At 35.4% G+C, this 27,205-nt stretch overlaps 1 protein-coding gene across 2 annotated transcripts; it reads right to left on the minus strand.

Moving 5' to 3' along the window:
* Positions 1-3,058: 3,058 nt before the first annotated feature.
* On the minus strand, positions 3,059-5,965 carry LOC108474536 (probable protein phosphatase 2C 42). 2 transcript variants are annotated; one of them, XM_017776489.2, is made up of 4 exons: positions 5,054-5,965; positions 4,206-4,576; positions 3,769-4,005; positions 3,059-3,509 (listed from the first exon to the last, which is right to left on the minus strand). In XM_017776489.2, the coding sequence occupies exons 1-4, from the start codon at positions 5,382-5,384 to the stop codon at positions 3,297-3,299; spliced, it is 1,152 nt and encodes a 383-aa protein (XP_017631978.1). In that variant the 5' UTR covers positions 5,385-5,965; the 3' UTR covers positions 3,059-3,296. The 2 variants fall into 2 exon arrangements, with proteins under 2 accessions (XP_017631978.1, XP_052881881.1); XM_053025921.1 differs by having other exon boundaries at positions 4,206-4,593; positions 5,054-5,182.
* Positions 5,966-27,205: the final 21,240 nt, after the last annotated feature.

Here is a 27,205-nt window from a genome sequence, read left to right on the forward strand (position 1 = left end):
AAAATAATTTCTCCTTCACCACGTACTCTAACATCAGTGTCCCTATGGCATTAGAAGTAGCCTTTAAAATTGTACTTTGCTCCTCCTAAAATGATAAAAAAAATTGATTTAATCATTTAAAATAGTGAAATTGCATATTTACTATTGTAAAAATATATAACTTAATTCTGACCCTGCAAAAAATTTTCTAGCTCCGCCCCTAGACATTGACATTCAAATCGACTTGAATCTAAGATATGTTTTTCTACTCATCGATGGATACTAATCCATCGTATCAATTGTCGAACCATCGCTTGGTAAAAAGATTTAATACCTAGTAAATTAAATAGTCCAGTGACTTAAATAAAAATTTTGAAATAATTCAGTGATTTAAATGAAAACTTTCGAACAATTCAATTATCATTTTGTAACTTTTGAAGTTGAGTAATCAAAACATAAGCTTACTAATAATTTAACCATAATAGTTTACCCTTAACAAAATAGAATTGTATTTCATTTTATTTTTGAATTTGAAAAATTGAAAAATGGGCTTCAATTTTTTGCATTTAAAAAGTTGAGCAAAACTGAGTTTTGGGCCATTTGTATTCTAGAAGATGCCTAAGCGTTTAATGGGTCTATATAAAGAGCCTAATTTCTAACTTTACCATCTATATATTCTATTATCCCTTCGGTAAAAGGACTATATATATTTAAGGACGGATTATATTTCGTCTTTTTACTAAAAAATAGATAAATTAATTTTATATATTTTAAAATATATAAATTAATCTATTCATAAAATTTTTATTAAATGATGACGTGAAATGTTAATTTAAATGATTAATTACTAATTTAATCTCTAAACTATAGTTAAAATATTAATTTAATTTTTTTAAAATTTCTTAACAGTAATTCTAAAAATTAAAAATATTAAAATAAATATAAACTATTAAATATATTAAAAATATTAAATGAAACACGTTTCAGGTTATAGGCACCTTTCGTGGTGGCTCTACAACATTTTAAGGAAATCTATTGGAATGTATATGAATATATTTGTTATTATATGCACTTACAGGTAAAATCTATGGGAATTGGAATTCTAAGTGGCGGTCTGGGTGTTGTAGCTATAAGTGTTTTAACATCCTTGCATATTGATTTGTCAATTTTGAGTTACGAAATGGTCTATTTATATCTAATTTTATTATTTTATTTGTTTTTTCTCAAATGTTTTGCGTTTAGACGTGGCAAAAACCATTATCCAAATCGCTCCAGATAAAAGTTGTCTGACAAATCCTTCTCAAGTTTTAATTTCAGTAAGATGATCTAAATTTGCATTTCCTAGCACAATAAGATGGATAACAACATGGTGGAGGTTTTGTAACAATCAAAATAATATGGAAAGTAACTACACAAGCTTGGGTCCTCCTATACTGAGAGCTTTTCCTGCTAATGCGGCTGCAATTGTCACCTGAGAGCTAGCCATGAAGCTCTCGGAATCAAGAACAACTGAGGAAGCTAATAATTAATTCATGGCTTCTAATTCATCTATTTTATATTTATTTTTAATATTTTTTTACTTTTTAGAATTATTGTTAAAAAACCTTTTAAAAAAAATAAAATGATATTTTCACTATAATTCAAGGACTAAATTAATAATTAATCATTAAAATTAATATTTCAAGTCATCACTTAATCGAAAAATTTAAAGTAAGGGCTAATTTGTAATTTGCCCAAATTTTCAGCCTAATACCTTATCCCTTTACTTTTTCTTCTACGAAATTTTAGCAAAGATTTCTGTCTTTTTTTTTTTCTTCAAAGTTTCCTATGGAGAAAATTTCCAGAAGCTGCCTCTTGATGGGGTCCCTGTAATTTGATGATCATAGTTATAAGGGAATTTTACCCATCACGTTTGTTCTTCAAAGAGGCATATATTATTTGCAGGAAATTGAGTCGCTTCGCCTTTAATCTTTGTATTACCAGGTGCAGTGAATAACATCCTGCTAAACCCATTTTTCTTTTTACACCCAATTTTACTGAATTTTTTTCTAAAAATTTTTTGTTTGAGTTTTTAAAATTAAGGGGAGCTCCAGACCTGATCATGTATTTTGTTTGATGAAGACTACAAGCAAAAACACCGAGGATCCCTTTTTTGCAAAAAAAGGAGGAAAATATTGGTTTTGGTTTTGAGTTTATAAAAGCCTTGTTTCTAATACATGGTAATTATGATGACGAAATATGCACTGAGCTCTCAAGTTTAGTAGTTCTATTGAATTGCTTGCAGCCTACAAAGCTTGTCTGATCTGATCTACTTCACCTATTTCAGTTTATGACTAGTTTGTTCACAACAGTGAATATATATATATTTTTCTTTTTTTTTTTTTATGAAAATTCAAATAAAAACTTGAGTTAGGTTAAAAGATTTTTCAAAGTTGATGTAAACTCAAAAATATGATCTGATTTTGATCAAAGTCAGATTACTGGAATTTGTCCCGCATCCAACTCTGAAACGATTTCATCATCAACAGTTGGAGTAAAAATAATTTGAATAAATATTTCAAATTAGTTGAATTTAAAATGATTCAAACATGTAATAACCGAAATTTGAGTTTTCAAAACCTGGAAGTCGGGTAATATTTTTTAAAAATTCAATTATTGGTTCATTTGATTTAAAATAGAATAATTAATCAAATTAACTGAATTTAATAATTAATAAATACAAATTATATATAATTTTAATTTAATTAATTTAGATAATTCGATCAAATGGACATTATCAATTTAGAATTTTTAATATGTTTTTATACTTGTTTTATTTAAAAAATAAAATCATATAAATTTTAATTAATTTAATTAACTAACCAAATTAATCGAAATATTTCGATTTGATTAATTATTTTGAAAAATTTCAATTCAGTTAACGATTAAAAGATTAAAAAAATTTGATTAATACCGATTAACCAGATGACAAAATGACCTAAACTTGAAATCTAACTTAATTCTACAAATTTACATGATCGAAATTAAAGTAGACATGCAAGTTACTGTTTGAGCTATTTGAGTCTACTGCAAATGTTGATTCGGGTCAATATAGAATAAATCAAACACCTATATTCATGTTTCATCTTATAAAGCACTGTCACAAAATGTTTCTGCTGAATTAAGTAGAGCATTACATAGAATTTGCACTAAATCTTGGCCTGCTTACTCTCTTTTTAACATTTTACGGCAGTTTGCCAAAATAAAGGTTCAAGTTCGATTTCGAATCCCCAGAGCAAAAACCAGAGGAAGCAGAAATCTATTTGGTTTATAAATCATCAGTGTTCTAGTGCACTCCGAATCGATACTGGAGGGTCTTGGACGGCACCTCTGGATATAAGATCGTGATTAAAGAATAACACAATAACGGTAATATCATCGTGAAAATGCCGTCGAACCTTCTTGTCAATCTTTTGAAGATCCGAATATCTCATTTCTCGTTTCCGGGCTGCTTCTTGTAGGGCAGCTTTGACAAGCCTTTTGGCACTCCCCTGCATTTGTAAAAGGTTCATCAGCAACACCTTAAAAACTCATCGATTATCTCTCGTATCCTAATAAAACTCAACTTCAAACAATTCAGTTTGTGAATGGTGAACTCATGATTGAACATAAACAGAAATTTAGTATCGATACATTATCACATAAAAACACAGATTCCTGCATATACAAGAGACTAAAACTGCAATGGACAGAGAGCTTTATTCCGAGAAATTATGACTGATGAACAGAGAAATAAGGGCAAAATCTTACCGCACGGGGATGACTGTGGACAATATCCACAGCTTTTTCATTACTCAAGTGTTCCCATAGACCATCGGATGCAAATATAAGGAAAGAATCACTTGGGTGGAGAGGATGAGAAATGATAGTTGGATTGGCACTCAATAAAGGCATGTTCATTGGTTCAGGAAGTCTAAATTTAGCATTAATCGGTTCCCTGTTATACTGTGCATGTTTCATATAAAGATCGCCTATAGATCTTGAAACCTGCATCAAATACAGTCATGAAATTCATCACATCACATGATAATTTATGAAGGAGGTTATGAAATCGAGAAACAAGACATATGATGCTGCTTCATCTAATCGGTTCCAAAAGATTTACATGAAAATCCAAACACTCAAGAATATTATATTTATGCGTGCCAATGATAAAAAGTTATACAATATGCAGGTGTTAATGTAACCTGAATAATGCCCTTTACTCGCCAAACCCCATGCTTGAGGACCACGATTTGACGATCATTTGGGTGTAATTCCTTGAGTTCGTGCCTGATAGCCTCAATGTTTGCATTGTGTTCAGTTGACAACTGCATAGCAGCAATTCCGCCAGTATTGCCAACTTTCTTGCCCAGAACAACACGTGAATCACCAAGACTCGCGATAAAAAGTGTTTGCTGATATATTACTCCAACCAGACAGCATGTACCAACAGTTGCCATATTGGGTCGAGAACCCCATAATTCCGACACAAGCGTGGTAAACCCTTCTTCTGTTTGACGAAAAGCTCTTTGAATGGTCTCAGCAGTCACAACTCCATGCGACTCAGCTGTTATTGCTGCATAAACACAAAGCCTAAGAATGCCAACATAAGAACCGCTTATTTTCTAGAAATAGTCCGAGAATCGAAAGAAGAAACAGCATAACACAAAGAAGAATTTAAAGCAATTAAGGGGAATTCCTTCATATTAAAGGCATGTAGCAAAGCACAACAAATTGCCCCATAAAATCCTTTGATCTCAAAAACTATTACGTTCGACTGATTAAAACGTTCTGACAGAAAAACTAAGCACTTACCCTATCTTCAAGATTAAATATTTCATTGATTTTAAGTTCTAAAAGCATCGAAAGAACACCTTAAATCTGGGTGTAATTTAAGCCAGAAATAAGAAGAAACAACATAAATAGTTACTAAACACTAACCAAAGTACCAAAAGAGTTCCCAAATATCAATAAATCAAAGTTAACATTTCGTTTTTCTGAGTTGGGAAAGCTTTTGAACTTATTTTAAAGAACCCAAAAGAAAGTGACGAACCTCCAAAGTTGCTGAACAAGTGATCGCAAACGTAACGAGCCGCTTCGGGCCCGCCATGCCCATCATAGATCCCAACAAAAGTGCCGAATTGACTGGACTCGATCTGGCTTTGATCCTCAAGCACCTGATTTGCTTGGACCACGGCCATGGAAAATTCCCCGGAACCATATTTTCCTATATCCCGAAACCAAAGCAAGCCGTCTTTACCTTCTCTTGAACCACCAGTAGTACCGCCGCCGACGCCAAGCACGCCGTTTGTCTCGTGATTTTCCCCGTCAGGCCCGAATGGCTTCCAGCAGAGCGAGAACAGATTCATCAATCCCCGGAGCATCAGACATCTCTCGTCAAAAAAACACCCAAAACCCAAAATCCGACACCGCCGTCCAAGATTGTTTACAATCCGATGACGTGATCTGAACTTTTTAAGCCGAAAAGAAAAGAAACCCTTTTTCGTGTGAGACCCTAAAAAGCAAGGAATCAAAGAATGATGTGGTAATTGATGAGAAATATATGAGATTGAGGAGAGCTAAAGAAGTGCGCAGGATAAGAGTTGGTTGGGGGGGGGGGCGTATGTTAGAGGGAAGTGAAAGGTGGGTGTTCGGTGGTAGAGAAACAGGGGAGGGGTCGGTCGTTTTGGGTGGTTTTCTCTTTTGAGACGATGGGTGTTCAATGTCTTTTCATCGTCAATATTATTGTACAATACAACAACAAGCGAAGTTTTACTTCAGTCAACTCGCTATTTCATACTGCTTACTTTCTTTCTTTGTTTTTTTTTCAAAAAAAAAAAAAACATTTTGGGGATAAAGATGACACTGCATGATCCGATCATAGACAATCTACATAAGAAAATTCACAACCGGACTCAATAAAAGAGGTCACAGCATGATGGTCAAAGCCACATACATCTAATTAAGAAATTAATAACAACTCAACCTTGTGGCTAAGTTAGCCATATGTCAAAAAGAAAAAAGAAAATTTATTTTTTAATTTGATTTTTAAAATTTAAGAAAATATTTTGTTTTCAGAGAAGATTGTACTTTTTTAAGTTACATTTTTTAATTTTTAATATAATCAATTTTTATTAGATGATTAAATATTAATGCTTTTAATATATTAGTTCTTTTAGTTAAATGGTTCAATTTTTTCTTTTAAATACATTTATAATTTTTATTTTATGTTGTTTTAAGTTTTTTTATTTTTAATTAATAACATTTTTAATCATAAAATCAAATAATAAATATGTAATTATATAGTAAAAATATATATTTTATATATATCATTATTTTTAAAAATATTTGAAATTAATAACTCCTTTATATATAATATAAACATCAACTAATTTTTTGACATATTTTTATTTTATATATAATATTTATATGTCAAATATTTATTTTTTCACATATATTGTGGGTATGGTAATTTCTAATATTATAAAATGAAATAATTATTTCAAATATGATTATTATTTTTATATGTAAAATATTTCAAATATCATTACCTTTATCATCTACATTGTGGGTATGATATTTCAAATATTTTTATATGTGAAATATTTCAATTAATTATTTCAAATATCATTATGTTTATATGTGAAATATTTTAAATACACAATACAAAAATATATAATACCAAAATTTACTACACTCATGATATAAATTAAAAATAAATATTACACATACAAAAATTATATTTATTAAAATAATCATATTTTTAATAATTATTTAATTTTATGAATAAAATAATTATTAATTAAAAGATGAATTAAAAATAAAAAATTGAAAATAATATATTTATTAATTAAAAATAAAATTAAGCTTGAAACAACATGAAATAAAAGTTACAAATGTGTTTAGAAGAGAAGACTTGAACCTAGACCTTAAAGATGAAATCATTATTATTTAACCATTTAACAAAATGAGTTTATATGTTAAAATATTAATTAAAAATATAAAAATTTTAAATAATGAAAAAATATAAATGTGAGTGAGAGAGGAATTAAACACGAGATTCAATGATAATACCACTAATATTTAATCACCTAAACAAAAAAAAGTTAATTATATTAAAAGATTCAAAAATACGATTTTAAAAGAAAACATATCCAAATTAGGCGTGCTTTCCTACCCTCTCTCAAAAATGACATTTTTTAAAAATTTTAAAAATTAATCTATTTAACCAATAATATTTCTTTTGGCATGTGTAACTAATTTAAGATTTTATTTTATGGGGAGTGAAATGTAAATATGATGTAACTATAAAAGGTATCTTAATGCTTTTTAAATATTAATGTAGTTTACTTATAAAGAAAATATAAATCAAAGTAATTAAGATATAACACTTATTATTTTAAACAGTATTGTTTGGTTTTATTTAAATTGAAATCATTGATAAGAGTATTCATTGAAAATTGTTTGATTTTTCTTTCTCGATGTATGCTATTAAGTAAGTTGATGTTAGAGCTATACCCTTCTTTTATGCATGTCTTTTGTTTTCATTTTTAAAAATTATTTTGGAGTGAGGAGAAAGGTTAGAGAAATTAAGTCATTTATGATAGATTCGTATTCTAACTTAAAAGAAAGAAAAAAAAAAAGAAAAAGAAAAAGAATTGGTTGCAAAATATTAGAATTAATTATAAACTATAGCCTAATAAAATAATTGGGTGTTATATCTAAAAGAAAACCCCAATTTTCATTGGTATATATATTTTTTTTTTGTCAAGTCAAAAATGAAAAACTTAAGAATGAGAATAAAAACTCGTCTGAAATAAAATGCAAAACACCTAAATACAATTAATGCCTACTTTGAAAAACGCCAATTGGATCCTAACAAATAAAAGCGAATCATCCACGAAAGAAAGGTCCAGGTTTATCTTTCGCATCTTCCAACCCAATTGCTACAAAATACTTTTTTTTCCCTCACTTACTCTATTGCCTCAATAGTTTCTCCACTTGGGATGTAAAAACGGATCTTATTAACTTGTTCTGACCTAAAGTAATAAGTTCATGGGTTTTGTAATGGCTTAAATTTAAGGTTATCGGAATAATGATTTCGTAACTATAGATCTGATTTAAAGAAAAATTTATTTTAATATTTTTGCTTGAAAATTTATATGATAGGAAAATCGTATGAAAATATTGATAGGAAAATTTTATCGATTTAGTGATTAGTTAGAAAAAGAAATTATTGAAGAAATTGGGTAAAATAAGGTATCGGGACCTCTATCTCGTAAAACCGAGTCAAAAATAATTTTATAAATATTTATGAAATTTTATTAATGTGGTATTAAAATTTCGTTAGGAAATTTTAATGTGTGGGTAGTCAATTAAATGAAAAGGACTGAATTGTAATAGGTGTAAAAGTTGCTAGAGTGATTAAATAGCTTATTAGTCTAATGAGAAAGGATTTAAAAGGCAATTAGACTCAAAAGTTATTTGGGCTGGACGGCAAGGGTATGCAATCAGCAGAAAAATTGATAAATTAAGGGTAAAATTGGAATATTGCAAAATTAACTAAATAAAACTAGGACTAAATAGGAAATATCTAGATTTCTCTTCATTTCTCTTCAATTCCAGCAGCTAAAAACGCCATAGGAGGGTTCTCTAAGCTGGTATTTCATAATTTTGCACCAAGTGAGTTAATCCTTGCCTTTTTCTTGTAATTTTGTGTTTCTAAGATTTTTACAACTAGATCCTACTATTAAATTCATTAGTTTTTGATTTCATGGATGAAATTTAAAGTCACCATGGTTGAGTGCTGTAAGTTTATGATGAAATAGAATGAAATTAAAGCTTTAATTTTTTATGAGATGATTTTATTAGGCAATTTCAATGGAAATTGATTTTGGGACCTAATTGTGAAAATGTTTGGAATTAAAGTCTATTGCTGAAATTCTGATTCCTAAAGGTTGTAAACTAGTTTAAGGTGATAGAATAAAATGTTAATTGAGGAAAATCAGCTCAATTGAGAGGCTAATTGAGTAGGGACGAAATTATCATTTATTAAAAGCTTAGGGGAAAAATGGTAATAAACAGCTTGCACTAAAACAGTTTGGACAGCAGCAGTAGACTAACTTTGAAAAATCACCAAAACTTGTAGGAATCGAATTAGAAGATGAACAAAATATGTAATTAAAGCTTATTGAGTCTAGTTTCTCATAGAAGAAATATTGTAAGCAATGGATTTGTAAATTTTTAGATATAATGAATTTTGTGAGACAAGGTCAGAATGAATTCTGGTTCCCCTGTTCTGACTTTGAAAAATTATAAAAATTGAATAAAAATAATTAGGGACTTAAATTTATATGTCTAGAATTCTGAATGAGTCTATTTTTAATAGAAATAAACAATAACATCATTTGAATTCTGTATAAAGAGATAATTTATTTTTAGCGAAGAAGGGTCAGAATTGTTAGACAACAGAACAGGGGTGACTTTGAAGAATAAACTGTACTGATTGGCTAAACTAAAAATTATGAAAATTTTATGGTAAAAATATATATGAGTTTAGTTTCAGGGAAAATTAACGGATCTTAATTTGGAGTTCCGTAGCTCAAGTTATAAATAATTTAGTGACTATGACTCAAGTAGACAGCTTTGAATGAACTATAAATAATAGTTGAATTATAGAGAATGTTGCATATGAACATGAAATGTATTAAATTGATAATTAAATTTATTTATTTAGATCCAGAAGATTCAAATACAAAGCTAGATCGAGGAAAGAAAAAAGTTCGGGATTAATAGATTTTTACTGTTTACAAACAAGTATCAAGGTAAGTTCGTGTAACTTGAATTATATTCTTAAATGTTTGAAATGCATGTTTTTGATCTGAATATGATTTGAATGTTCATTATATGGAAATTTATGAAACATTGATATATTTGATAAAATGGGAAGAAATCCAGTTTGAATGAAAGGAAAATTCGATGGATCTCGAAAAGGAATTGACGGTAAAAGGATCTAGCCGGACGGGTGATCCTATCTGATATAGCCCTCCAAAGAATATGTGTAAAATGGATTTAGCCCGGACGGGTAATCCGAATTAGGTCTGAATTTAGCCTCGACTGGTAATTCAGATCCAAGCTCATTAGAGTAATTGTCGTTGCGAGGATTTAGCTCGGACCGGTAATCCCGACAATACTCTATGAGTTTATATTGCGAGGATTTAGCTCGACCGGTAATCCCGCCGCAAGGTTGAGGTTCATGGAGTGTGCTCTCTGAAATGGAAATGTCGCACATGAATATGAATTGACGGACCGGAATTGTACACTAAAAGTGTACCTCTGAAAATCCATCGAAATTCGATAAATTCAACGGGATAAATATGAAAATAATAAGGGAATGAAAATCATGGTATTGATGAGTACATCAATCATGGTATATATATATTATTGATACATGGAAATTATTGTACTAACTTGAATGTTGAGTTTGTGCATGTTAGGGTAATAATGCATTGAATGGATATATGAATGTTTATTATATTGTATTGAAAATATTAGGTAAGTATAATTCTTGTTACATGAGCTTACTAAGTACAAAGTGCTTACCCGTTTCCTTTTTCCTGTTTTGTAGTGTTAAGAGCTCGGAGGTCGGATTTGGTCGAGACACATCACATTGTCAACCTCAGATTTCGGTATATAAAGAAACTTTATTTTGGAAATCAATGGCATGTATAAGCTAACAAAGTAAATGTTAACGTGAAATGAATGTAAAGTTAGCCATTAGTATGGTTAACAAACACAGTTATAGATATGTGATGACGTTATTTTATATAAATGCATGAATCTATCATAAAAATATGTTGAATTGATTTGGTTGATGTGGATTGGTCTCGATTTAATATTACAGGGGAAGGTTAGATATTTATAAAATGGCTATATTGAATATAAAAAAATTAATTAGTAAACTCCCAGAATGCCTCGCACCTATTCCAAGAATGAATACGGGTAGGGTATTACATTTATTGGTATCAGAGCTACGGTTTAGCCGGTTCTAGGACCGATGTAGCAAATACGGGATTAGCTATACATGCCATTTAAATTATTATTGAAAGTGTGATATCTCCTGACCATTTAAAATGTGTTTTTCTTATAGTAATGTCATCCGACCGAGCTCAATCTGAGGAAGCTGGGAGTCATGCTCCGGCTTCAGTACAAAGAGAAGAAACTAGCAGTAGAAGGCCCGAGACAGAGGGTCGAGGGGAGGAGGCAAAAACAGCCTTCTTTCAAATGATGAATGAATGGTTTAATCAATACTTAAGAACTAACCTCAGTAGTGCAAACAAGTTCAAGCTTCCCTCCCGCTCCTTCACCAGTTCGAGATCCCACAAGGTACAGTCTTGAATCACGAAAAGGGAAAGCTCCAGTAGATAAAATTCGAAAATATGGGGCCGAAGAATTTCGAGCAGCAGTTGATGATGATTCCGAACGGGCTGAATTCTGGTTAGAAAATACTACTCGGGTTCTGGAAGAATTATCTTGTACACCAGAAGAATGTCTGAAATGTGCCGTCTCACTGCTAAAAGATACAGCTTACCATTGGTGGAATACTAAAGCTTCAGTTGTTCGAAAGAAGAAATTACATGGGAATTCTTTCGCATCGAGTTCGAAAAAATATATCACCAGAGGTTCCTTGGCCGTAAAAGAAAAGAATTTCTTGAGCTAAAACAGGCAATAGATCAAGATTCCAATATGAAAGAGAATTTGTTCGATTGAGTAAATATGCTCGAGAATGGGTACAATGTCGGTCGAAATGTGCAAACGATTCAAGAAGGGTTGAATGAAGACATTAAGTTACTTGATCGAATTCTTGAAATTCGAGTTTGCTACATTGGCAGAGAGAGCTTATAAAGCGTAAGAATTGAGCAAAGAAAATAAACAGTGAGAGGAAGCTCGAATTTTAGTAAAAGACCGATGGGAAAATCCGGTTTTGCGCTTCAAAGAAATTGAAGAAATATCGGGATCGTTTACTCCAACCATTGGGTATTCGGGCAAAGAGCGAGGTTCTCAACGCACTAATCCAAGGCCTTCTACTCCATCAAGTGACAGGTGTTGGCGGTGTTGGCACTCCTAAACCGAGATGCCAAGATCTTGTAATAAAGCTCATTTTGGTGAATGCTTGATTTAAGAGTGGGGCTTGTTACCGATGTGGTTCTTTTGACCATTTCCTCGAGATTGTCCGAAAGGGTTGAAAAGAAGTTGAACATATATCGAAGTCGAGTAATCTAGTTTCGAGGGCGACCACCTCGACCATCCCAGAATGTCGTTGGTAGTCGAGGAGCTACAAAGATACTATAGGTAGGCACGAGGTACGAGCACTGCTAGGACATATGCCATTCGTGCGAGAGAAGATGCTTGAAAGACCGATGTTATTATCGGTACATTTTCTTTACTTGATACTTGATATTATTGCATTGATTGATCCCGGTTCTACGCATTCATATATATGTGTTAAACTTGCAATTGTTAAAATTTATCTGTTGAACCTCTGAATTTGTGGTTAAAGTCTCAAACCCCCGGCGGTCTGTGTTAGTGGATAAAATTTGTAAAATTGTCCACCGATGGTAAGAGGTTATTGTTTCCGGTGATTTGATGTTACCGCCATTTGATGAATTTGACGTGATATTGGGTATGGATTGGTTAACCCAAAGATGATGCGGTAGTAAATAGTAAACAAAATATATTGTGTTAAAATGTCGAATGGTGAGTTGCTCGGTGAAATCTGATCGAACAGAGGGTTATCGATATGATTTCGATAATGGCGACAGGTATGTCAAAAGGGGTATGATGCTTACTTGGCTTATGTACTCGACACCAAAGTATCTGAGTCAAAGATACAGGCAGTTCCAGTGGTATGTGAATTTTCTGATGTGTTTCCAGAAGAATTACCAGGATTGCCACCAGAAAGAGAAGTGGAATTTTCTATAGAAAGAGAAGTTGAGGTTATATCATCTGCCCGATCTGAATCATTAAATGCTAATATAGTTATGTCATGATGAATTATTCCTTTAAGGTACCAATGAGATTATGTTGCGTATAAAAGACTACTCAATTCTTGGTATCAAACTATTGAAGCTTGTTTCAACCCATAAATAGTTGTACAGTTTACAAATATGACGTGGTCTTTCCTTATCAACAAAACCAGAAGGTTGAACTATATAGATTCTTTCATATAATCTACTTGAGAAAAAGGCACTGTTAACATGAAAGTTCGAAAAAGGTATTGTACAGGCCTAAATCTACCTACCCAACAGAAACCCATTTTCAAACCCACCTAGCCTAACTTAAACCTAAAACAAATAAAAAACTAAGGCCCAAAATAATATGGCCCAGACCCTAACCCCAATCTGACCCAACTAGCCTAAAAATTTAGGGTTTCAAAATTTGAAACCCTAAATCACCTAATCCCACCACCCCCAGTCACATCTCCTGCAAGCACCGCCATTGTGCCACCGCCCCATTTGTACCTGCAGCACTAAAAGAGAAAGAACAGTGTGTAAAAGAAAAGAAGACTTGTAAAAAACAAGCTATAAAAACCACAAAGGGGATCGGGTGTAGGGGGTTTTTTTGCTCTTGATTGTCATTCTATTCAAAAGATATAAAGAAGATTAACAATCAAAAAGGCTTTGTAACACAAACACAAATCAGCAGCAAGGAGTATCAAACGCCGATCTAAAGGTCTATTTACCGTTTTTATTTTACCATTTTTTCTTTACTTTTTCCGAATATTGTTGTCACATATCACTCCTATTTTATTAAAAATAACATACATATATTAAACAAATATAAAATAGAAAAAAAAAACAGAGAAAAATTTACCCTCGGGCGATTTTCGGCCACCGTGTATAGTGGCCAAAGGCCACAAGGACGACACAAAGAATGGACTCATGGGTTCCTCACGGCTTCTCAAGGCAGAGAGAAATGAGAGAGGAAGAAATATTTTTGGAGAACAAAATGAAGAAATGAATTTTTTAAAGAAATTTTGCCTTAAATAGCCGATCAAAACGACATCGTTTTGGTCGGCCTCCTTAATGCCAAAACGACGCCGTTTCACGTGACCCCCGCGAGACCCGACCCGACGCCTGAGGGTCCGCGTGTTTCTACTGTTTGGGATAATTGATCGCGTAGTCCCTCCTTGTTTCTATCGGGTTTTAATTTAGTCTTTGACCATTTCTTAAATTTGCCTCTTAATTTTGATTTTGCTTCAATTCGGACCTGGGATCATTTGAGGATGTACATTGAATCTAAGTCGTTTTAGGTATGGGAATATTGCCCCATATAGCCCCTACATCTTCTCATGTGTTGCGTTTAGCCCCTACATTTCTTTCTCATCCTGATTTGCCCCAAAAGTTCATTTTTTAATTCAGTTTAATCCTTCTTTTCTTGTTTTTTATTTTTTGTTTTGTTTTTTAAATTTTAATACCATTTGTGCTGTTATATTTTATTATTGTTATTCTATTATTCTTGCCTATTGGTATCCCATTATTATTATTCTTACTTGATATTTATACATATATATTATACATATTATATGGTATTATTAAAAGCTTTTAATATTATTGCTTTCGTTAATATATATTTGTATGTCACACGTATATACTTTTTATATCCCATGCTACACATATGTATATCAATACTATGTATATTTCATCTTTTCTAAAAATATATGCATGTATATATTATGTATACATTTTATATATATATGTATATATATACTATGTGCATACTTTTGATCGTGTCATGTATTTGTCTTTCGGATATATGTATGTACATTATGTATATACTTTAATATATGATGTGTATATTTTGTTTCAGATATTATATATATTATGTATATGCTTTTAAATATTATTATATATCAATTTTCAATATACATTTATGTAATGTTTTTTATTATTATCATTATCATTATTATTACTAATATATATATGTACTATGTAATTTTGATTATATTACATATACATTTTATACTGCACATATGCACCTTTTAATATTGTACTAATATATATATATATATATATATATATTTCTTATAACCTCTACGTATGTACCTTAACCCATATATGTATATACTTTTATATCATTACTATCGTTATCATTGTCATTTTATTTTTCCATTTTTATATCTATTTATTTATTGATTTGCTTACGTGTTCGATTATTTCATTTTCTCCACGTATGTGTTTACATTTATATAATACTTAACCTCGTTATTGTTTCATCTTTTATAACTGTTCATGTTATTGTTTTGACACTATCATTATATTATTATATGTGTTAATACCATAATTTGCTCTTACATTTTACTATAAATCACATCATGTTTTTTTCGATGCATTAAAATAATTCTTTCATAAAAGTAATATTCCGTATTTGGTAATTCGAGATAATCGTGCCCAAACTTACTGGGTTTCGATTTTTCTCATTTAACCTAGATAACGGAATACTCTTTTGAATCGCTATACGAGTTTTGAAAATGTCTATTCCCGGAGATATGAAGTGTTGTGCCCTAACTTATCGGGTATGATACTTTGTCACCTCGAAATAAGAATTTGTTTTAAAACAAAGGCAATATTCGGTGTTTGAAAATTCGGGAAAACGTACCCTAACTTACTGGGTTTCGATTTTTCTCGTTTACTCTGAATAATCGAATACCCTTCTCACAAGTTAAAATACGCAAATTTTAGGCAAGCTCGCTCTCTAAAATTCAAGATGTCATGTCCTAACTTACTGGATGTGACATTTTATGTTTTGAGACGAGAAGGTCTTTAACATTTGAGCATTTTTTACAAAGAGGGTCGTATTTCAAAGTTTTTTCGAGTTTTCTAATCTTCGACACTAAGACACTAATTAATCAACCAGGTACCAATTTTTGGGTGTATCGAGGGTGCTAATCCTTCCTCGTGCGTAACCGACTCCCGAACTCATTTTCTGATTTTCGTAGACCAAAAATTATCGTTTTAGTAAATCTTAACTTTTATTAAAATGATTAATTTAAGGTGATCCAATCACACCTCATCAAAAAGGGATTGGTGGCGACTCCCGTTCTTTCATTTTCAAAATCTAAGTCGACCTACCCATTTTTTCAAAAAAATGGTTACGACAGCTTGACAACTCCACTGGGGACAACAAATAAGAGAGTCAAGCCACAAGTTGATTAACTCTTATCTTTTTATCGAAAATTGAAAATTTGGTTTTGAAATACGATCCTTTCATTGCATTTCATCAGCTATTTTTATGGTACAATATCTGCTGCGTTGGTTCAAGTCTTTAAATAGTTTTGCAGATTGCATTGCGTGACCGTTGTGGTCACACCCCTTTAAGTGGGAGTGAGAAACTACTCCTTCGTGAGGTTTTCACCTCCGTGCAGGATAGTGGATCGCTTTCAGGATACATCCGTACCTATGTCTTCGTGAGATTTTCATCTCCGTGCAGCCATAGGGAAATGTATTCCCTTGAACTGAACTCGGTCTGTATGAGCCTATAATGGGTGAAGATCGAGGAATCTGCTGGTTCAGGTACCATTACTCTAGAACCAAACCCCATGTAGCGAGCCTTAAGAACCCACCCTAGGTAGAGCCATTCCGAAACCCTAGTGGTTACTTGAGCAAGTGCTATATTTATTATTCTTTGCTTGCTTTGAACTGCGTATGAAATACTGACTTGCTTTGTTTTACTTTGATTGTATTTACATGGCATTTGCATCACAAAAGGTGTTGATTCGTATTCGGTTCCTAAATAGATAGCTTATCATGGAAAATGGGTTTTTTGATAAAGTAGAAGACAACGCGGTTGTCCGGATATGGGCTGAAGCAACACAACAAGAGAAAGGTGACAGTCTTACCGAGGGGTACATGTCAGAGTTATGGAATTTTACTCGGATCAGCGTAACTCAGAATAATCTCCAAGAGATGAAAGAAATTTGGGGTCAGTGGGATGACGAGGTCAAACAGCTATTCTATTGTCATTACGGTGATTTACCTTATCTGCTCGATGTCAAGGTAGATGAACACTTGTTTCGAGCCCTTGCCCAATATTGGAATTCTGCTTACAGTTGCTTCATTTTCAGGAGGGTAGATCTGTACCTACTATAGAGGAATACACGACCTTGCTCCATTGCCCAAAGGTTCAGGTTGACAGGATTTATTCCAGACCTGCTAACGTCTCAGCATTTTCAAAAAAGCTAATGAACAACACAGGGATGAGTGAACAGTGGGTGACAACCCGGATCAAACAAAAAGGAGATTGTAAATGCATTCCTTGGAGGAACCTGAGGGATCTAATCTTAGCGCACCTCGACGTGAAGAAAAGGGTAGATGTCTTCGCCTTGAGCATTTATGGACTGGTCATCTTCCCCAAAGCTTTGGGGCATGTAGACGAGGTCAAGCTTTCGATCTTTTGACAAAGCTTGGTAAAGGAACCACACCTGTACCTGTAATCTTGGCTGAAACTTTCAGATCATTGAATGCTTGTAGAGGAGCGGGTGAAGTGAGATTTATTGGATGTGTACAGCTCTTGCTATCTTGGTTCCACAGCCATTTTTGAAAAGTGGAAAAGGTCTCATATCGTATCTTCTCTGAAAATTACTCTCCACTGAAAGAGTTAGTGGCTACACTGAGGGGAGATGATGCTACAGAAGAAACTTGGATAACGGTTCTCCAAAATTTGCAAGAAGGAGACGTTGAATAGAGAGCCCCATGGATGGTTCCTGATGAAATATTATACCGATGCGGAAATTTCGATTGGGTTCCCTTGTTAGGAGTATGGGGAGCCGTCGGATATGTTCCTCTGCTTGCATTAAGACAGTACAGATCCAGACAGTTTACACCACCAACATACGGGTTAGCCCAGTGCGAGTTCGTGTTCACAGGGAATAATTAAAAAAATAAAGTTCGCGAGATATCAAATGCCTGGAACCAGACTAGTAGAATAAAAAAGTTTGCTGCCAATCCCATGACTACTCCTGAGTACGACCGATGGTGGAATCAGAGGATTAACGATAACATCCTTACATCAGATCAAGGGAATCCTCAGTCGATAGAAGAACACTTGAAAGTAATCTCATTTGAGTTAGAAATCATCAGGCAAGATTTTGAAGAAAGAGTCTGGAACTAGAATAAAGGATCGAGCAGTTGGAAGAAGAAAAGATGCAGTTAGGGTTAGATGTCGATGTCTAGAAACTAGAAGCTGAAAGACTCAGAAAAGGGAAAAACAAGGCTGAAGAGGACTTGGACAGTTTGAAAACGGACTATAAGAAGCTGCGCAGATCAATGAGAACCGCTGGGTTAGGAAAAACATCCGAACAGTGGCGACATGAAGTTAAAGAAGAACAAAGCAAAGCCAACCAGTGGGAAGAAAAATTTTGCGATGCTCAAGCTCGAGAAGGTGCTCTGAAAAGAAGTTTGGTGGAAAGCCAGAACGAGAAAGAAGGGTTAAAGATTCGGGTATCAGAGTAAGAGAGGTCCTTGTATCAGTATCGTTCGCGTAACTCCGTAGTCGAGTTGAAAGCTAGTTAGAACAGAATCGAAGAATTAAAAGAGAATATAGAAGAACTCAAAAAAGTGCTGCAAAATCGTGAACTTCAGATAGAACTTCTCGAGGTAAATAACGAGTGATGGAATGAGCAACTTCATCAATCTCAAGACCAAGTCAGAAGCAGGGACTACGTTATGGGTGAAGCTTTGACTCAAGTACGAGAAGTGGCTGATCACTTGCAAACATTAGCAGTACAAGCTGATGTGCTGAGTTTAAAATACGAGTCGAAATCGGACCGAAGCTGAGAGTTAGCTTGGCTTCTTAGGCAGGTCAAGGCCTTAAGTATCAGGGCCAAACCTTATATGTAATTTATTTTATATAAAGAAACTTATTTTCTAGAAAAGTTACTCTAATGAAATCGAATTGGGATCAACGCTTTTTTGCATTCATCGCATTCATTACATTCATGCATCAGCATTGCATCATACGCACTAAAACTCACAAAAACCCTAAAAATCATGGCAGTTACCTTGGAACATCGTTACGGTACAAGAGGAAAAAAAAGAGCTATGGACCAAAGGTTAGAGAGGTTGGAACAAATGCAAAAAGAGATGCAAGATCAATTACAAACACGTATGCAAGAACAGCTTGCCAAAATCCAGCAAGATATGAGAGACCAGATGCTGGAGTCCCAGAAAAGTATGATGGACGGATTAGGAAAAGAGAAAAGCCCTTTGATCAATGCGGGAGATGATAATGAAGATCCTACCTACCCTCCGGGTTTTGCCCCTACGGACGTTCAGACACAACCTGACATGTACCCAAGAAATCTATCGGTCGCAATTAGGCCCCAACCATTTTAGGCTGGTGCCTCGGCACCGATGAATTATCAGGCTAGCTCGGGCTCCAATCCGAGGGATAACCCAACTAACCCTGTGGTCCTCAATCTCGATGAAGTAACAGAGACAAAAAAGACAATGATAGAACTCCCGAGAGAGCTTGAAGAAATGTGTAGATGGTTAGAAGAAAAATTTAAAGAAATGGAAAGCACCAACTATCGAGGTGGAATCGATGCTAAGGAATTAAGTTTGGTTCAGGACCTGGTACTCCTTCTCAAGTTCAAAACTCCAGAATTTGAGAAGTACAACGGGACTAGCTGTCCCGAAGCTCACATCACTATGTTCTGCAGACGAATGACAGGCCATGTCTATAATGACCAACTATTAATTCACTACTTCCAAGAAAGTTTGGTTGGGGTCGCTTCTAGATGGTACAACCAACTGAGTCGCGCCCAGATCGGTTCATGGAAAGATCTAGCACAAGCTTTCATGAAGCAGTACGGTCATGTGGCAGACATAGCCCCTGATAGAATCACTTTACAGAATATGGAAAAAAAGCATAATGAGAGCTTTAGGCGATCGCCCAATGATGGAGAGAGGTGGCCACACAAGTCCAACCCCTCATTGGAAAAGGAAACCACTATGCTCTTCATCAATACCCTGAAGGCACCTTTTATTAACCACATGCTGGGTAGTGTAACCAAGAGTTTTTCAGACATAGTAATGTCTGGAGAAATGATAGAAAATGTGATAAGATGTGGGAAAATAGAGGTTGGAGAAAACGCCAAGAGGTCAGCGCCGAGGAAGAAAGAGCACGAAGTGAATAATGTGAGCTCATATTCGAAATCGATCACCGTAAGCCAACCAAGGTCGACAACTACTGGACAGTAGGGCCCACCCAGACAAGAGCCCAACACAAAACAAATTAGGGAGAAACTCCAATTTACGCCCATTCTAATGACGTACAAAGAGTTATACCAAAGTTTATTTGATGCACATGTCGTGTCTCCCTTCTATCTAAAGCCAATGCAACCTCCATACCCCAAATGGTATGATGCAAATGCCCAATGCGAATACCATGCGGGAGCCATAGGACACTCGATAGAAAACTGTACCACTTTCAAGAAATTGGTTGAAAGACTCATCAACATGGGGATCGTGAAATTTGATGATACATTCAGTACAGAGAATCCATTACCTAACCATGGGGATAAGGGAATAAATACAATAATCGAGAGTTCGGGGAAAGAAATTAAGATGAATATTGCAGAAGTGAATACCCCGTTAAGAGAGGTATAGAAGAAAATGGTGGAAAAAGGGTTGATAGTACAGAACTCAAAGGTCAGACCTCGAGAAGCAAATAATTATTGCGAGTTCCATGATCAAGAAGATCACGAAATTCAGAAATGCAGTGAATTCAGGGCTTTGTTACAAGGATTGATGGATAATAAGGAGCTGGAATTCTTCGAATATGACGAGAGCCCAGAAGAAACAGATGTGTGTGCTTCCGAAGAGGGGTCGATGAAGGATGTTTACAAAGTCAACCACCCAGTGGTTATCATATCACGTCCGAGAATGAATGAAGCTGGGGCACAAGTTGCGCCAAATGTCGTAATCCAGAAGCCAGTTGCTTTCCCTTACAAGGATAGCAAAAGGGTACCGTGGAACTATAGCTGCAATGTGACATTCTCGGGAGAGGAGACCCCGATTAATGCATCAGAAGAAGTTTAAGACGAGGGTTTTTATACGCACAGCGGAAGGCGTTATACCCCAAATACAAAATCGAGCAGGTTAAAGAAAAATCATTAGCAATTGAGCAAAAGAAAGAGAAACCGGCGGGGCCTGAACCAACTGTCAATGAATCAGTGACTGAAAAAGAAGCAAATGAATTCTTAAAATTCCTAAAGCACAGCTAATATAGTGTCGTAGAATAGTTGCACAAATAGCCAGCTCGTATATCGGTACTGGCCTTACTCTTAAGCTCTGAAACCCATCGCAGCGCATTAATGAAAGTGCTGAATAAAACTTATGTTGCTAACGATATCTCTGTAAGCAAACTAGACCGCCTAGTCAACAATATAAGTGCCGATAACTTCATATTCTTCAATAACGATGAGGTACCACCAGGGGGCCGAGGATCAACTAAAGCTTTGCACATCACGACTCGCTGTAAAGGGTACACATTATCGGGGGTATTGATTGACAATGGGTCTGCACTGAATGTCCTACCCCTATCTACGCTAAGTAGGTTGCCAGTGGATAGTTCCCATATGAAGACATGCCAAAGTGTAGTGAGAGCAATTGATGGCACGGAAAGGAAGGTAATGGGGAGAATTAAAATACCCCTCTTAATCGGGCCGAGCACGTACGAGGTAGATTTCCTGGTCATGGACATTAAGCCTTCGTATAATTGCCTATTGGGGAGGCCATGGATACACTCAGCAGGGGCAGTCCCTTCATCACTGCACCAGAAGTTGAAATTGGTAATCGAAGGTCGGTTAGTAACGATCAACGCTGAAGAAGATATCATCGTAGCAATAACTAGTGACGCCCTATATCTAGAGGCAAATGACGAAGCAATCGAGTGCTCTTTTCGATCTTTAGAGTTCGTGAACGCGACATTCATTACCGAAGGAAATAGGATTCTAATGCCCAGGTTATCTGAGACTATAAGAATGGGACTACGACTAACTATTGGAAAAGGGGCCCTACTTGGAAAAGGACTCGGGAGATACCTCCAGGGAAGGATTAATGCACCAATGGTGAAAGACAAACAAGACCGTTTTGGGTTAGGATTTAAGCCAGACACGAAACAAAGAAAGAAAGAGCTAGAAAAGAAGCAAGAAAGAAGGAGAGTGCAATTGAGCGGGGGAGAAATCGAATGGGAACCAATGATCTTCCCTCATATATCGAAGACTTTTGTGTCTGGAGGGGTTATTCACTCCAAGCGGAAGACGTCGGGAAAAGAAATCATGGAAGGAATAATAGAGAGTTTGGACATCAACGCCACATATGAAGAAGGAACTGGGATAGAGGATTTGTCGGGCATTCGCCCCTATGAGCCGAGAAGTGTTCTGAATAATTGGACTACGGAAGAGATTCCTGTAGTCTTTAGAACTGACTTAGAGTAATGTCCAAAACATACTTATTGCTCTAGGCCTAGGAGTAATAAGTGTCCTTTTGTGAAATAGGCTTATGTTCGAAATCGTTATTTCAACGAAATGCATCCTTTTGACTTATTCTGTGTAAATATTCTTTTATTCTTTTATTCATGATCATACCATACATATCATTGTTCTTAGATTCTCTTATTCTTTGTATCTTCCTTCGCACCTACAACAGGTCTCCAGATATCAATGATGTGAGTGACGTTGCTACTAATTCAGAGTCTCATTTTGAGCGAGATATGTGTCTAGAGGGATCTCAGGACTTTGAGGATGACAGAGACTGTAACTTATGCCCTGATTTGTTAAGGATGGTAGAACACGAGGAGAAACAGATTTTACCCTACAAAGAGACCGTATAAGTCGTGAACTTGGGAGATGAACTAGAAAGGAAAGAAATAAAGATCGGAACTTGCATTACCACAGAGACAAAGTGGGACCTTATTGAGTTACTCCAAGAGTTCAAGGATGTCTTTGCATGGTCATATCAAGATATGCCTGGGCTAAGTACTAACATTGTGGTACACAAGCTCCCCATCAAAGAAGAATACAAGCCAGTTCAGCAAAAGCTTCGAAGGATGCAGCCTGATGTTTTGTTAAAAATAAAAGAGGAGGTCAAGAAGCAATTTGATGCTGGCTTCTTACAAGTAGTTAAGTACCAGGAATGGGTAGCCAACATTGTCCCCGTCCCTAAAAAAGATGGAAAAGTACGGATGTATGTAGACTACAGAGACTTAAACAAAGCCAGCCCAAAGGATAATTTTCTGCTGCCTCATATTGACACCTTAGTGGATAACACGGCAGGTTACTCACTCTTCTCTTTCATGGATGGTTTCTCGGGGTACAATCAGATCAAGATACATCCTAAAGACATGAATAAAATCACATTCGTGACCATGTGAGGAACTTTTTGCTATAAGGTGATGCCGTTCGGATTGAAAAATGCGGGAGCAACATATCAGAGAGCCATGGTAACCCTATTCCATAATATAATGCATAAAGAAATTGAAGTCTACGTCGATGACATGATCGCCAAATCTCGAACTGAAGAAGAGCATGTGTAAGTCTTGAGGAAATTATTTTTGAGGTTGAGAAAATTCTAGTTGAAACTCAATCCAGCAAAATGTACCTTCAGGGCCAGGTCAGGAAAACTGCTAGGATTCGTGGTCAGTGAAAAAGGGATTGTGATTGACCCATATAAAGTCAAAGCCATTCAAGAGTTACCTCCACTACGTACTTAGAAGGAAGTTCGGGGATTCTTAGGAAGATTAAATTACATCGCTCGGTTTATTTCACAACTAACCGAGAAATGTAACCCCATATTCCGTTTCCTTAATAAACACAACCTTGGTGTTTAGGACGGGGAATGCCAGAAGACTTTCGACAAAGTTAAGCAATATTTGTCTAATGCCTCAGTGTTGACACCATCTAGTCCAGATAAACCACTGATACTGTATTTGACGATATTTGAAAATTCTATGGGATGCGTGTTTGGCCAACACGATGAATCAGGAAGGAAAGAAAGAGCGGTATATTACCTCAGTAAAAAGTTTACTGAGTGTGAGACGAGATACTCGTTCATTGAAAAGTTGTGTTGTGCCTTAATCTGGACAACTCGAAGACTGAGACAATACATGTTGTACCACACAACTTGGCTGATTTCTAAACTGGATCCTCTGAAGTACTTAATGGAATCAACTGCTTTAAATGAAAGATTGGCCCGATGGCAAATTATACTTTCAGAATTTGATATCTTCTATGTAAATCAGAAAGCTGTAAAAGGGAGTGCAATAGCGGATTTTCTAGCCAGTAGAGCTCTAGAAGATTACGAGCCTCTGAACTTTGATTCCCTAATGAAGATCTGATGTACATGGCAACCACTGAAGAAGACCCTCAAGAAGGTCATCATTGGAAGCTAAACTTCGACGGAGCATCAAATGCTGTGGGTAACGGAATCGAGGCAGTCTTAGTATCCCCAGACGGTGAACATTATCCCTTCACTAGTAAATTGGATTTCGACTGCACAAACAACATGGCAGAATACGAAGCATGCATTATGGGAATACGCACGGCCATAGAGCGTAAAATTAAGGTGTTAGAAGTATATGGAGATTCTGCGTTAGTGATTTATCAACTCAAAGGCGAATGGGAGACGAGAGACCCCAAGTTGATCAATTACCGAAGTCTGGTCCTTGAATTAATCAAAGAATTTGATGATATCGTCTTCTGCTATCTCCCTCGAAAAGAAAATCAGATGGCTGATGCCGTAGCAACTTTAGCCTCTATGATCAAGGTGAACAAATAAGAGGATGTGAAACCGATCCAAATACGTATCTATGAGGCTCCAACTCATTGTTACAACCTCGAAGAAGAAGAGAAAAATGATGATCACCCTTGGTACCACGATATCCTGCGATATGTGAAGAATTGTGAGTACCCCGACCAAGCTACTGAGAACGACAAGAGAATGTTGAGAAGACTGGCCAGTGACTATGTCTTAGATGGGGAGATCCTATACAAAAGAAGAAAGGATCAGGTGCTGTTAAGATGTGTAGACGCTATTGAGGCTAAGAAAATATTGGAAGAAGTCCATGAGGGCGTCTGTGGGACACATGCTAATGGCCTTACAATGGCCAGGCAAATTATGAGGTTTGGGTATTATTGGTCCACCATGGAAGGAGACTGTATTAACTATGCCAAAAGATGTCATAAGTGCCAAATTTATGGAGACAAGATTAACGTGCCTCCTTCACCTCTACATGTTATGACTTCTCCATGACCTTTCTCAATGTGGGGCATGATGTGATTGGGCCAATTTCACCAAAAGCTACAAATGGGCATCGATTCATCTTTGTGGTAATCGATTATTTCACCAAGTGGGTGGAGGCCGCTTCATATGCCAATGTTACAAAATCGGCAATTAGCAAGTTCTTGAAAAAGAAAATTATTTATTGATATGGAATGCCGGAAAGGATCATATCTGACAACGCATTAAATTTGAACAACAGCACGATAGCTGATGTCTGCAGTCAGTTCAAGATCAGACACCACAACTCTTCACCGTATCGCCCAAAAATGAACGGTGCAGTCGAGGCAGCTAATAAAAACATTAAAAAGATTGTGGGGAAAATGACTGAGACTTATAAAGACTGGCATGAAAAGCTACCATTCGCCCTCTATGCTTATCGAATGTCCGTCAGGACCTCCACCAGGGCAACACCTTTGTCATTGGTTTATGGAATGGAGGCAGTTTTACCTATCGAGCTCGAGATTCCTTCCCTCAGAGTTTTGTTAGAGGTAAAGTTGGATGAAGCAGAATGGATCCAATCCTGATACGATCAGTTGAATTTGATTGAAGAAAAGAGGCTAAGAGCTGTTCACCATAGTCAGATGTACCAAAAGCGAATAATGCGAGCTTACAACAAAAAGGTTCGTCCTAGAGAATTCCACGAGGGAGACCTAGTATTGAAAAAGATCCTGCCCATACAAAAGGATTTCAGAGGAAAATGGATGCCGAATTGGGAAGGACCTTATGTGGTAAAGAAAGCCTTTTCCTGTGGAGCATTGATATTGGCTGAAATGGATGGCAAGACTTTACCCAATCCTGTGAATTCAGATTCGGTTAAGAAATACTTCGCCTAAAAAAAAAAGTGGGAGAGGCCAAGGTGAAAACTCGCAAAGGGCACCTTGAGACCAAAGGGGTTTTGAATTGAAAACCCGTAAAGGGCGGTTCAAATTTTGATCAAAGGTGAGGCATGCGATGGCCTTATGATACCTAAATTAACAAGGAGAAGAGATGTTACATCTTGGGGCATCTACGAGGGTACTCTAGATCCCCTAAACACATATTGAGCAAAAAAGGAGTCCTCAAGAAGTTAGTACAGAGAAGCTCACGCTGCGATATCTGGGGCACTTATTCCTTTTTTATTCATTTTGTATTCTAGTAATGTTTGTTGACTGTGATTAATCTATTCCCTTCAAATTTTGTTTCTGACAAATTTCAATTTTGACATTGTTATGATCATTTTCAAGCAATTTGCATTGAAATGATGATTAATGGACTAAAGCCATTTTCGCAAAAAGAGTTCTGCGTATTACTCTGAAAGTTTCTAAATAGTACAGGAACTTGGAACAGGGCTATTATTTAGGACTAACCAAACTTAAAGATTGGAAACATTTGAGAAGAAAGAGTTTAAAGTAGGACTACCTTTTCGGATTTTCGGTTCAAAGATCTGAGCTGAACAAGAAGACATGGTACCATTTTAGTGAAAGAACCTTGATGAATAAAGAGTAATGGCAACCTAAACATTAAAAAAAGGATTCATGCTCACAACATGCTGCACGCATGCATTTATAGATCATTTATAACACATCTAATTAGGAACATTTGATTCATTTCAATCATAGCATCCTAATTCTTTGGCATAAGCATAAACACATGGAACTGATTCTACAGGTCATGTCCCTAGAATCGGTGAGTTCACAGGCTTTAACCCCCTAAGCAGTAGGGTAAGAAGCTGAATTTACAGATCTTAAACCCCTAAGCAGTAGGGAAACAGATCGAGGATGGTGAGCCTAAACCCCTAAGCAGTAGGGTAACAGGCTGAAGATGTACAAATCTTAACCCCCTAAGCAGTAGGGAAACAGATCGAAAGCAACAAGCTTTAACCCCTA

This window comes from Gossypium arboreum, chromosome 3 (assembly GCF_025698485.1).
Source record: "Gossypium arboreum isolate Shixiya-1 chromosome 3, ASM2569848v2, whole genome shotgun sequence".
Lineage (NCBI taxonomy): Eukaryota > Viridiplantae > Streptophyta > Magnoliopsida > Malvales > Malvaceae > Gossypium > Gossypium arboreum.

Coding starts and splice junctions, on each gene's coding strand:
- LOC108474536 (XM_017776489.2), bottom strand. CDS start 5,384: ATGCTCCGGGGATTGATGAATCTGTTCTCGCTCTGCTGGAAGCCATTC. Junction 4,006..4,205: donor GAGTAAAGGGCATTATTCAG/GTTACATTAACA, acceptor TATTTGATGCAG/GTTTCAAGATCTATAGGCGA. Junction 3,510..3,768: donor TCCACAGTCATCCCCGTGCG/GTAAGATTTTGC, acceptor TTACAAATGCAG/GGGAGTGCCAAAAGGCTTGT.